Genomic DNA, 12,125 nt, shown 5'->3' on the forward strand with positions numbered 1-12,125 from the left:
TCCAAAAGTTTTAATGAACGATCACATCGTTACAGCAAAGCAACGTTTTGGAGTCTCGCAGGACCCCTTAATCAGGTGACATTTTTCCCTTGCTGATTGGTTCCAGCCGACAGTCGCTGCAGCACCCACTTATACACACAGCCATTTTTACCGCAGGAACGTGTGCGTTTGGATTGTACACTTGAATTCACTCACACAGCTGTGGCTTGGCCCTGCCCCTTCTCTCCCTTCATTGGCTGGCTGTGACGGTCAGCCAATGGCTCCTGCTTGCTGTCTTGGCCAATGAGACAGAGACCCAGGGCAGCCAAGGTTGTTGTGCACATCGCTGAATCTTGATGGAGCTCAGTTAAGTAATGAGGGGTCTGGGGGCACTGCTGCACACAGAAGGTTTTTACTTTCATGCATAGAATACATGAAGGTAAAAAAAACCTTGAGCCTTTACAATCACTTTAAGGTTGATTGATGTAAAACTTAAATTGTAAAATTTTAATCCAAATTCAGAGGTTTGTGTATATGAATACTATGTGTGTTTCATAAATAAGCATTAGGTCTTGTACACCGTGAATAGGCCATTTCTTTGTGGCTTGAGCTGGCAAGTGCTGCATGCAGACAGCCCATGTAAGCATATGAAAACACTGTGGCTTCACGGACACAGCCACTTCTCGGGTTTTTTTTTTTTTTTTTTTTTCCTTTTATACATTCTTTAGGGAAAAAGTTTCAAAGCATGTATTGTAAATGTGCAGATATGCATTACTTCAAACTTACATGAAACAGGAGCCAGCAAGAGACATAGATATGGCCTTAAGGAGTAAAAAGGACAAACCGATAAAACCATTGTCTCTCCCATCCCATAGTGCCTGGGAAAGTAATTCAGTGGTAGTTGTAGGAAAAAAACAGTATGTTATAGAACCATGTGGTAACAAAGGATGGTAGTAACTTATGGTGTGGTCATTCGCAAATAGGTTATGCATGAAAAAAAAAGTAAGGGTAACCAATGAAGAATTTTAAGATGGAATTGCGAAAGAGGGTTGCAGAGTAAATCCAAAAGCAGGAGGTGATAGGTGGAGGTGGGAGCCGTCCGTACCAGATGGGGAATACACCAGGCACACCCATCTAAAAGTAGGGTTGAAAGTTTAAGAAGAGTTTGGGAACAAAAAGAGGTAATGTTCGTATCACCGATAACTACTAGAATTAAACAGTCATTATCAGTGCATGTATGAAAGGGAAATTAAGGATCTGGATGCTGTGGGCTGCATAATCCTTTATTTTCTGTAAAATGTTATTGTTTTTTTGTTTTTGCAGTGTTCAGTGTCGGTGATGAGCGATGGGGTATGATGTAACACGCTTCCAGGGTGATGTGGACGAAGATCTTATCTGCCCCATATGCAGTGGGGTTTTGGAGGAGCCAGTTCAAGTAAGTGGTGGTTTTACTTCATTTGTAGCTTTGTTTTTAACGGTCCGCTTTGGTCCATAATATGCGTTTTGGATTTTTCTTGTTGACGACAAAACTAAGTGCAATTGCAGGGAAACTGATACACAAGACACAAACATTGTGTTGAAATCTGTTCCCTCCCAAAATGTATTGTGTTATATTTTATACAGAAGATAAGAAAATTGGTGCTGTGAGATGTTATTAAAAGAGAACATTCTAGGAAAATTCAGTTTGTGGATTTGAAGTACATTGCAAGCAAAATGGAGTCTTTTGTGCTTAAATGAACAATATAGTGAAACTGTCATTTCCCACCTTTATGTTTTATCACCATTCTTTTCCATGTTACATTCTGTCGACTGCTAGTAGCTCCTGCTACATTGGCGCAGATTGACCGTGTCTGGTTTAGCATTCTCTGAATGATTGGATTCATCGGGGAAGGGGGTCCATTTGTTGCTATAGTGTACCTTTTTATCAGACTGTGCCTAGATACAATTGCGAACAAGTATGAGAAACAGAAACAATAGTACAGTGTAAACTCCTATTTTCTGTTCTTTTTATTGAGTTTGAAATAACAAAGCAGTACAAAACCACCGACGCATTTGATCAAAATTAGACATTTACAGAAACAAGTCTTATACATAGGTCACCATAATGAAATTGCTTCAAAATGAGGGATACAAGGGACAACGGGGAGAGGAGGTAATAACACTACAATCCAAGTATAATATCCTCTCTTCCTTCTGGGGGGTGGAGCACCCCTTGTAATCTAGACTGCATTCTTTAAACCCTGCGTAGAGGGCCATAATACAGTCCAGTATTGTACCAATGTAAGTATTACAAAATTTAAAAAATACACAGAAGAAAGTCGGGTGAAGGAAGGAAAGAAAAAAAAAAAAAAGAATAGTAAAAGTGGTATACACCCGTCCGAGAAGTCCACCCCACCATCGACTCGGATGACGATCTGGTACCTGCAAGTAGGATAGCCAGGGATGCCATATTTTTTCCATATAGAGGTTGTTTATCCTGTAGAACACTGACTAGTTTCTCATGTAACATGATCCAGGTTAGTTTCCATTTCATTAAGGGCAAATCAATCACAGGGCTTTTTCAAGCAGTAGCAATAGCTATCTAGGCGGCTAGGAACATGAAATGTTTCAAGGTCTGCATGGATCTCGGGACAGGTCCACAGGTTCATTCAGTAATGCGGTCCGAGCATCTTTGGGAATAGTGACCATATTTAATGAGTAGATTAATGAATTAACCCGTATCCGAAATCGCCTGACCTTGTGGCAAGACAACCATACGTGTAAAGCTGAGCCTATTTGGCCACATCCCCTGAAGCAGGAGGGAGACTTTCCCAGGTACATTTTAGAAACACGCTTGGGTACCAAGTACCATCTGACGAGCACCTTGTATCCTGCTTCTACAAGAGCCAAATTCATTATGCCCTTATGTACCTGCATGGACCATGTTCACCATCCCACATAAAGAGAGATGCACAAATCCCACTCACATGCAATTTGATGGGGAAGTTTCGATGACTAGGAGACACAGGTTTTATACAGCATGGAGATGCAGCCCTTCGTGAGAGTCCACTGTATACATCTGTTTTCAAACTGTGTACAAACTGAGAGATCCGGGCTCTTCTGTTGCAGAAAATGGCGTATTTGTCTTAAGCGAAAACTCTCCAGGGGGGCATCTGCATTTCCCGTATGTAGTATGAGGAAAAACGTATCCCCTTGTGGTCTGTAAATTGTCCTATTCGATAGAGGCCCTTATTTGTCCACCAGCGGAACTGAGCTGGTTTCATACCTGGTGGAAACAGTAGGTTGTTAAAGAGAGGCGCCACGTGTGTGTGTGTGTGTGGAGGAAACGGAGGACTAATGTCTACATGTCAAGTCCCATAAAGCTATGGAATGGGAAAGCGTAGGACACATAATGGCCCTTCGATGTTTCGAAGGGAGCCACAGGACCATGTCTATTGGCACAGGGAAATAAGCTTGGGCTTCTATAGATACTCTATGAACTGGCGTGGGTATGGTGAAATTGGCTGAGCTTAATGAGTTGAGGTGCAATATAGTATTTCAGAATATCTGATACACCTAGTCCTCCAATATCCCTAGGAGCGTACAAATGAAATGGAAAATTTTTTTGGAACTGGTTTCAGGCCTCCACTGATACTTTAAATAGGTAGGGTCCTGAAATAATACAGTATCCTCTGCAGAATCATCATTTTTACTTATGCGATTCTGCCCATCCAAGACAAGGCTGCATCTGACCAGGTCCTCATGAACTCCAACAATTGGGTTTACTTAACTCCAAGTTAAGAAAGGGAAGCCGTTTGCCACATAAATGGAAACTGAGCTTGAAGGCTTCTGTAGACTGTTTCCGATAAGTTGACATTCATGTCTTCGGATTTTGTCTGATTGACCAGGAGACCCGAGATTTGACCAAAGCGGTCCAATAGGGAGAGTAAGTGCGGAAGACTAGTATGAGGGGAGGTGACAAATACTAGCAGATTGTCTGCGAAAAGAACACATTTGTGATGTCGATCCCCACTTGTGATTCCTAATATATTCGGGTCCTGATGGATCGCAATAGCGAGGGTCTCTATCGCTATGATGAAAAATAAGGGCAAAAGCACACATCCCTATCAAGTTCCTGAGGAGATAGCAAATGGTGCCAATTTATGGCCTCACAAAGAGACCTGCGCTATCAGATTGCTATATAGTGAATGGATAGAGGCCAAGAATTTGGGACAGAAATTCCATCGTTCTAGTAGTCAAGAGGTAGGTCCACGAGAGGTAATCGAATGCCTTGCGTATATCCATGTCATTCACCCTCCCCATCCCAAGAATTGTGCAAAAGAGAGATGAGATCAACCGCACGACACACTTGATCCGCCACCTGTCTGTGGGGTAGGAAATCGACTTGATCAGAGTGTATACATTGGTCCAGAAAGGTCAACAATCGACTAATGTAGATTTTGGTGAACAGTTTCAAGTCGTTGATTTAAAAAAAAAAAGGCCTATAATTAGCTACATCGCTGGGATCTTCATGGGGTTTCGGGATAAACGTTATGATTGCTATGTTAGCATCAAAATCCACAGGCCCCCCCCTCTTGAATGGAATTAAAATAGTTCATTAAAGGAGTGGCCAATAGTGATTAGATTTTTTTTTTTTTTTTTTTTTTTTATAGTATAATGCATTGAAGCAGTCAGGCCCAGGAGCTTTGCTCACCAGGGCCTGTTTGATAGCCGACAAGATCTCTGTAACTATAATCGTCCTTCCTAATCTTCGGGAAATGGAGAGCAGGGCGTCGGGGGGACAATTTAGTCTACCATAATTTGTTGGCCTTGTCAGCTTGAGAGTAGAATCTGGCTTTAGACCATAGCAGATTCTTTTCAGCTCTGGTTGTGAGACATATATATTTAGTTCAAACCAGGCAGTGTCTATCTGGCTATGTAAGTCAACCTGGGGATCCTGTTTATGAGCCTTAAGTCTCCCCCCCCCCCCCCCCCCCCCCCCAGCCCGGACACCACCCCCCATTTGACTTCTCTATCACATCCAACAACGCCACCATCAAACCTGCCCCACAGGCCAGAGTACTTGGTGTCATTCTGGATTCCAACCTATCCTTCCAGCCCCAAGTCCAATCTTTAACAAACTCGTGCAGACTCCACCTCCGCAACATCGCCAAAATACGCACGTTCCTAACCCCAGAAACCACTAAACAGCTCATCCACTCCCTCATCATATCACGACTCGACTACTGCAACTCCCTCCTCACTGGCCTGCCTCGCCGCTGGCTATCCCCGCTTCAGTCGATCCTGAATACGACTGCCAGACTCATTCACCTTTCCAACCACTCCATTTCCGCAACCCCCCCCCCCCCCTCTGCCAATCCCTCCACTGGCTTCCGATTGCACAACGGATCAAATTCAAAATCATAACACTGACGTACAAAGCCGTCCACCATACTGCCCCGAACTACATCACTGACCTAATATCCAAGTACCGCCCAGCACGCACACTCCGCTCCTCACAAGACCTCCTTCTCTCTAGTTCCCTGGTCTCCTCCTCCCATGCCCACCTCCAGGACTTCTCCAGGGTGTCACCCATCCTCTGGAACTCCCTGCCCCAACCCATCAGATTATCACCTACTCTCCTCTCCTTTAGGCACACTCTGAAAACCCATCTCTTCAGGGAAGCTTACCCCACCCCCTGCTTACTTGCCGACCTCCTCCACTCTTCCTACCACTCCATCCCCCACAGCTATCTCCTCCTGTACCACTATCCCCTCCCTCCTAGATTGTAAGCTCGAAAGAGCAGGGCTCTCAATCCCCTCATGTTTTGCGTTGTATTGTTATTGTTCTGTCACATGTTCTGTCCCCCTTTGTAATGTACAGTGCTTAGCGAACTATTGGCGCTTTATAAATACTGTATAATTATAATAATATGAGGTAGGAAAATGGGTTTCTTGTATAAATACTATCTGCACTCCAATTGAGTGAAAGTAGTTAAAGGCCTTACATCTCTTAACTGGAGAATTAAGACGAAGTGTGTTTTAGGATTGAGACAGGCCTCATGATACTTGGACTAGCCATGATCATGGAAGAGAGGTCCCTTACCCTGGTGTCCTGTACTCTGCAGGCAGATGGCCAGGAGATCCCAGGTGGGTAGTAAAGGAAAGAAGAAAAAAAACAAGGAATGGGAATGCATAGAAATGATGGCCCAGAGAGGGATAGATCCTGTAATAGAGGAAAAAAATACATATAATTATACAATAGGTTAAATATGATAATAAACCTAGCACATAAGGGCGGGTAAGCTGCCTTAAGGAAAAACATGGACCCATGACAGGGTCGAAGTCATCTGAGTCCGTATCCACCATGGGTTTCGTATGTACTCTCCAGCGCCTCAGGAAATGCACAGCCAAAAGGGAAGCCAAGGGAACCAGGACAGCAACAGCCAAAAGGGAAGCCAAGGGAACCAGGACAGCGACAACCAAAGGAAATGCTTCAGGGGTGCAGCCCTCCTCAGACAGGGAGATCAGCCACTAGCTAGAGAATAAACAGGTGGCGCACACACCTAATGCATTATCCAAGGTTTATTGAAAGGTATGAAAGGTAAAAACATACAGACGAAGCATGTATCTAAAAAGCATTTGCATAATGATGGCCACAACGGCAAGCAAGGTGTTCAAACTGCCAGCTCTCAGGCATCACCAGCAAGGCTCCCATCATCCATCCACTACACATCTGCACCAGAGGCTGGTCAGTAGCCCTGAGGAGAAGGATTTGTCCCCGAAACGCATCAGCCTTTTGACGGCACTGAGTTGGAACACCTTGCTTGCCGTTGTGGCCATCATTATGCAAATCCTTTTTAGATACATGCTTCATCTGTGAGTATGGTTTTTACCTTTTCATACCTTTCAATAAACCTTGGATAATGCACTAGGTGTGTCCGCTACCTGTTTATTCTCCATATCCGCCGTGGTTAAATAAGGCAGAAGTGGAGCCAGGATAGGGTGCAAGATTCATCAAAACGGCCTGAGTTGGCTATTTTGAAACAATATGCAACCTTAAAAAACTAACAAGAAAACCGTGTACCTAATATATTCCTTGACGTACTAACATCCACTAATAGATCGATATTGCCGATGTTGCTATGCTGGTATGATATATGCTGTTGTTCCCCATAAAAAAAAAAAATTGAGTGGAACTCCGCCTCTCACGTGTGAGAGGAAAATAAACCCAGGGTATCAGCTGGGTAAGCCAAAAAATAACAAAATCAAAAACACTGCTATACAACCAATACAGATAAACTGTTCAAGGGACCCAGTAAAATAGGAAAGAAGGGGGTGACTTGCGTCACAATGGTGAGGGCCTGGAAAGTTCAGTGGCAGCATTTATGGAGGTCTAGATTGTTGGCGAGACCGGCTCCTTGTGTTTCTTGCTGGTTACCAGAGCGGAAACACAGGACAGTTTGACTCCGGTCGTTCCCTGTTGTTGGAGGATGCGGACGATTGGGAGCTTTGGGAGGCTAAAGGAGAGGTTGAGATGAGTCTCAGACGTTTGAGCAGAGCCTTGCCGTCATTAAAGATGGAGAAGGAATAAGATTTCCTTTGGTATGAGAACGTTGGCTGAAATGGAAATGACCAGCGGTATTTGATCGCCTTATTTTGAAGTGGGAGCAGAAGAGATATAATGGAGTTGCGCTTCTGCACTGTTGCTGGGGAAATGTCCACAAAAATATGAATGTCGTGGCCTAGTAGTTGAATCAAGGCGAGCTCTTGGGCCTTCTTCATAACTTGCTCCTTTACTTGGTAATAATGAGGTTTACCAATGATGTTCCTAGGTGGACTATCAGGACTCCAGGCGGTGAGAGCTCTGTGAGCCCTGTCAAATTCAAGCTTATGGGTGGGCCAGTCCGGTAGGAGGAACTCGAGGAGCCCCGTTATGTAGAAATTGTAGCGGCACAATCTGTTCTCTAGAGTATCTATTTTCAAGTTGTATCTGAAGGTCACTAATGTAATCTGTGTTCTGGTTCATTCTGTGGACAGTTGCGTTCAATTTTGACTCAATCGTATTAATGCAATCTCACAGATCTCTAAATTCTTGCTCCAGTTCCACTGTAATCTTATTGCTGGCTTTTTCTAGCCCTTACTCTAATAAGGCAGGGAAGCGGGCCAGGGTGATGGGGTTACCAGAATATTTGGCAGGAGGGGCCCAGTGTATCATGGGAGTCCCTGGCTGATCAGAATCTTCCCCCATTGCCCTGTCCATCGCTGAGCCCTCAGAACGGAGATTCATCTCCCTGATATTCTCCTGTGAAAGGTGTCGGAGGGGTTCAGGAGTGGGGCTGCACTCACCCAGGTATGAATCGAGCTCAGGAGACTGGCCTGATGAGGCAGACACGGCTGGAGATGAGAGAGCACCCTAGGCTGCAGCCTCCATATTGCCGAGCGAAGGTAGGTCTAAGTTCTGCCCCTTGTAGCGGCAGCGCCGCGTCTTTCGGCTTTCCTTTGGCCATGGGGGGGTAGGTGGCCCCATTTCCTGACGAGCACCCAATTGGTGCTAGTCACACTGCAAGGTCTCTCTCCTCCCTGCTAGAAACTGGGTGTGGTGTTGGAGACTGGCAGGGAAGTAAGTAGGAGATAAAAAAAACGGCACAATGTTAAAAATATTAAAAGTTTAAGTCACCATAAATACGGTTTAACAAAGAAAAAAAATAACCAAAACCATATTTAAATCTGAGGTGCTTTTAGGAATGTCTGGGGGTTTTTAAACACTAAAGGGGCTTTATGGTGACTTAAATGGCACAATGTTAACATTAAAAGTTTCTCCGGAGTGCTCATGCGCGGGCGGCCGGTTTACATGTCCCGGCACTAGCTCCGCACACCCCCGGCGGCAACAGCGGCCCATTCACGGGCACCGAGCCTCCACTGCTCCCGGGACTCTCCTCGAACCTAAACCGGGCCCCGGAATCATGCCAGGGCGGATGGCGGGGAGGAGCCGCAGCAGCTCTCGATCCCTGTGGGGAGCAGGGGATCCAAGATGGCGCTTGGCGTCCACGGCACCTGCCACCTCCTCTGCTTCCAATAAGTCAGCACCTCTCCCTCAGAGGGCGAAATCAGGCCCTACCCCCATTACTGGCCAAGACCGGACAGCAGCAGCTTCACCATCTTGGGTGAGTGACTCTCCACGGCCCCTCCAGTCACCTTCCAGCCCTGCACTGCCTGAGTCCCAGGCTTTCGGCCTGTTCACTGGGCTGCGATTCCCATGCCTCTTCCCCATTGGATAGTGAGATGGCGGACATCTTTTTTAGCCAGAATAGTGTCCCGAAACCTGAAACTGACAGCCCTGCTCATTCACCAGCAATCCTTCCAAGTCCACCACAATACTCAGGTGATGCAACCCTAATAGCTTGGTTCGCTGATTTACTGCAACGTGAACTAGATAGAGCTACAACAAAATTTGCGGCTTACCTTAAACAGGATTTTCAGGAATTGGGCCAGCGCCTGGACAGTATCGAGTCTAAAGTTGATGCGACAGTCCATAGTGTATCCCAAAATTCTAATGATTACCGACTTGCAAGATCGCTTGGAGGAAGCTTATTCGAAAATTGATGATTTGGAAAATCGGGCTAGGCGCTATAATTTCCGCCTAGCCTGGGCTCCCTGAGTCAGTTAAAGAGCTCACTAGCTGCGGACAAACCCTCATGCGGTCTGCATTACCCCATATCGATGATCTTCATACAGAAATTGATCGCATACATAGAGCATTGATCTCCCCCCCCCCCCGACAAGGTGGGCCTCCTAGGGATATCATCGTAAAGCCACACTTTTTTTCAGGTCAAGGAAGCTGTTATGAAGTATAGTAGGGAGACTCCGGATTTGGAGTTTGCGGGACCTAAGATACAAATTTTTGCTGAAGTCTCTCCGACCACTATCCAGAAATGGCGATCTCTTAAGCCACTACTTTCCCACTTAGTACAGAAGAATATCCGGTATCGGTGCGCTTTCCTTTTTCGCCTGCAATTCAATTTCAGTGGAAAACCTTACGGATTCTCTAAATTCCAGGATGGTGAAGAACTGTTACTTCAACTGGACATTATCTCCCATAGTCCTACATCCCGTTCCCCAGCAAGATCGGCTTCTTGACCTCACCAAAATCACCCAGAAAGACTTCTTGAGGTTAACATGTCATTTTGTGGGTTTTCTTATGTGATTTCTTGACGTGGTGGTTCCTCGGGAATATTGGCCACAACTGCTCGGGTGAGGGGGGGGGGACCATAAGGTTACATCAGATCCATCAGCTGATTACAATATCAGAGGGCTTGGTTATTTTTCCTTTACTGCTATTTGATATGTTAATAATGGGTTATTCTTTTTGGTGCCGGGGAGTGTCTATGGGCCCTCCTCGATTGGAAGACTCTTCACTGAGTTATCTCTGGGTAGATCCATTCCTTTGCAGGGCTATAGCCCTGATACTACCGGTATATAGTTTGAATTGCTTATATTATGTTATTATGTAGATTACCATTACTCGACACGAGGATTTTTATATTCTGAATGTTTTTTTTTTTTTTTTTTTTTTTTAACTCCTCTCCTTTTTTCGATGCTTGGAGAGAAGCTAACCCAACTTCTCAGGATTATTCCCATTATTCTAGGGCTCATAATTGTTGTTCCTGCATCGACCATGTTACACACTCAACTCCCCAGACTGCTCACTGCTAAAATCCTTTCCATGCCTTGGTCTGACCACAACTCGATTTTTCTATAACATTGTCTGTCATTCTGGACTCTTGGCAAGACTGCTTATTACTGGTGCCTTAACAAATCTATTTTGGGTAACGCCTCATATTGTCAGGACATCTCACATCTACAAACGTACTTTGAACTCAAAGCAGATGATAGGAACCTGGCTATTAATTGGGCAAGCCCATAAGGCCTCGGTTAGGGGGTTTATTATTCAACTCTCCTCACGACTTAAAAAGAAAAAGCCCGAAATGACCTACTCTCCACTAAAACTCAAATATGTACTGACCTGGTGGCCCAGCATATGCGAAATCCCAGTCTGGATCCGCTGATTAAACTCGATCATGCCCGATTGGAACTTAATCTGTCTTAATACCACTGCTGACAAAGGGCTACGATGGTCTAACCATAAATTCTTCACTTGGAGGGATAGACCAGGCACTTTATTGGCACGCAAGTTGACCCCTACACACTCTCAAACAGCTCTCCCTAAACGCAGACTGAATAACGGCACTTTTATCTCAAGATCCAAGTAAGATTCTCCAAAAAATGTCATTCTTTTTACACTGACCTATATTGCTCGCCTGAGGGGGATGTTTCTTCATCTCCCGACACCTTCTTGAGCTCTGTTGCTCTTCCCTCCCTTCTTGAGGCCCATAGGGAGTCGATGGAAAGGGCTATCTCGTGTGAGGAGTTAAGGAGTGCCTTGAAAACTCTTGCCCCTCATAAATCCCCAGGACCAGATGGTCTTTCTTATAACTATTATAAAGTTTTCCCCGATATCCTGATTCCACATATGGCCCATTATTTTAATTATTTATGGGATGGGGGACTTGTGCCTCCTGATGAAAACAAGGCATTCATAAGTGTTATTCCCAAACCCCACAAGGATGCTACTATAGTCTCTAATTATTGACCTATCTCCTTAATTGTGATCTAAAGATTCTTACTAAAATCCTGGCTTTACGACTCCACAAATTTTTGGCCCTTTTTATATTCATGATGATCAGTCAGGATTCATCAGCGGTCGACAAACATCAGACCAAATTCGTCGGACTTCGGCCCTGCTGTCAGCTCTACAATCCAATTGGGACAAATCCTCACAGAGGGAAGTCTTATTGTTATCACTAGAGATTCATAAAGCATTCGACAGTTTATCTTGGGACTACTTATTTGACATGTTGGGTAGGTTAGGGTTTGACCCTTGTTTCACGACATTAATGCGGGCCCTATATTCTAACCCTTCAGCTCAAGTCTCCATTCGCAGATACAAGTTAGCCTTCCTTTCGATAGAGCGAGGTACTAGACAGGGATGCCCTCTTTCTCCACTACTATTTGCTTTGGCAATGGAACCACTTGCGATTGCCATCTGCTCTGATCCCACCATCTCGGGCATCCGCTGCGGTCAACGAGACCATAAGTGTGACTTAT

At 44.9% G+C, this 12,125-nt stretch overlaps 1 protein-coding gene across 2 annotated transcripts in view; it reads left to right on the forward strand.

Annotated features, from left to right (window-relative positions):
• Nucleotides 1-12,125, forward strand: part of RNF41 (ring finger protein 41) — a 99,247-nt gene that overhangs the window by 39,567 nt on the left and 47,555 nt on the right. For both annotated transcript variants that reach the window (XM_089679917.1, XM_089679915.1), the window contains exon 2: nt 1,303-1,414. In XM_089679917.1, coding sequence (XP_089536043.1) covers nt 1,325-1,414 — 90 coding nt within the window. In that variant the 5' untranslated portion in view covers nt 1,303-1,324. The remainder of the gene's footprint in view (nt 1-1,302; nt 1,415-12,125) is intronic.

Source organism: Staurois parvus, unplaced genomic scaffold, assembly GCF_062004578.1.
Source record: "Staurois parvus isolate SC_StPar_1 unplaced genomic scaffold, SC_StPar_1.0 ptg000017l, whole genome shotgun sequence".
In the NCBI taxonomy this organism is placed as follows: Eukaryota; Metazoa; Chordata; class Amphibia; order Anura; family Ranidae; genus Staurois; species Staurois parvus.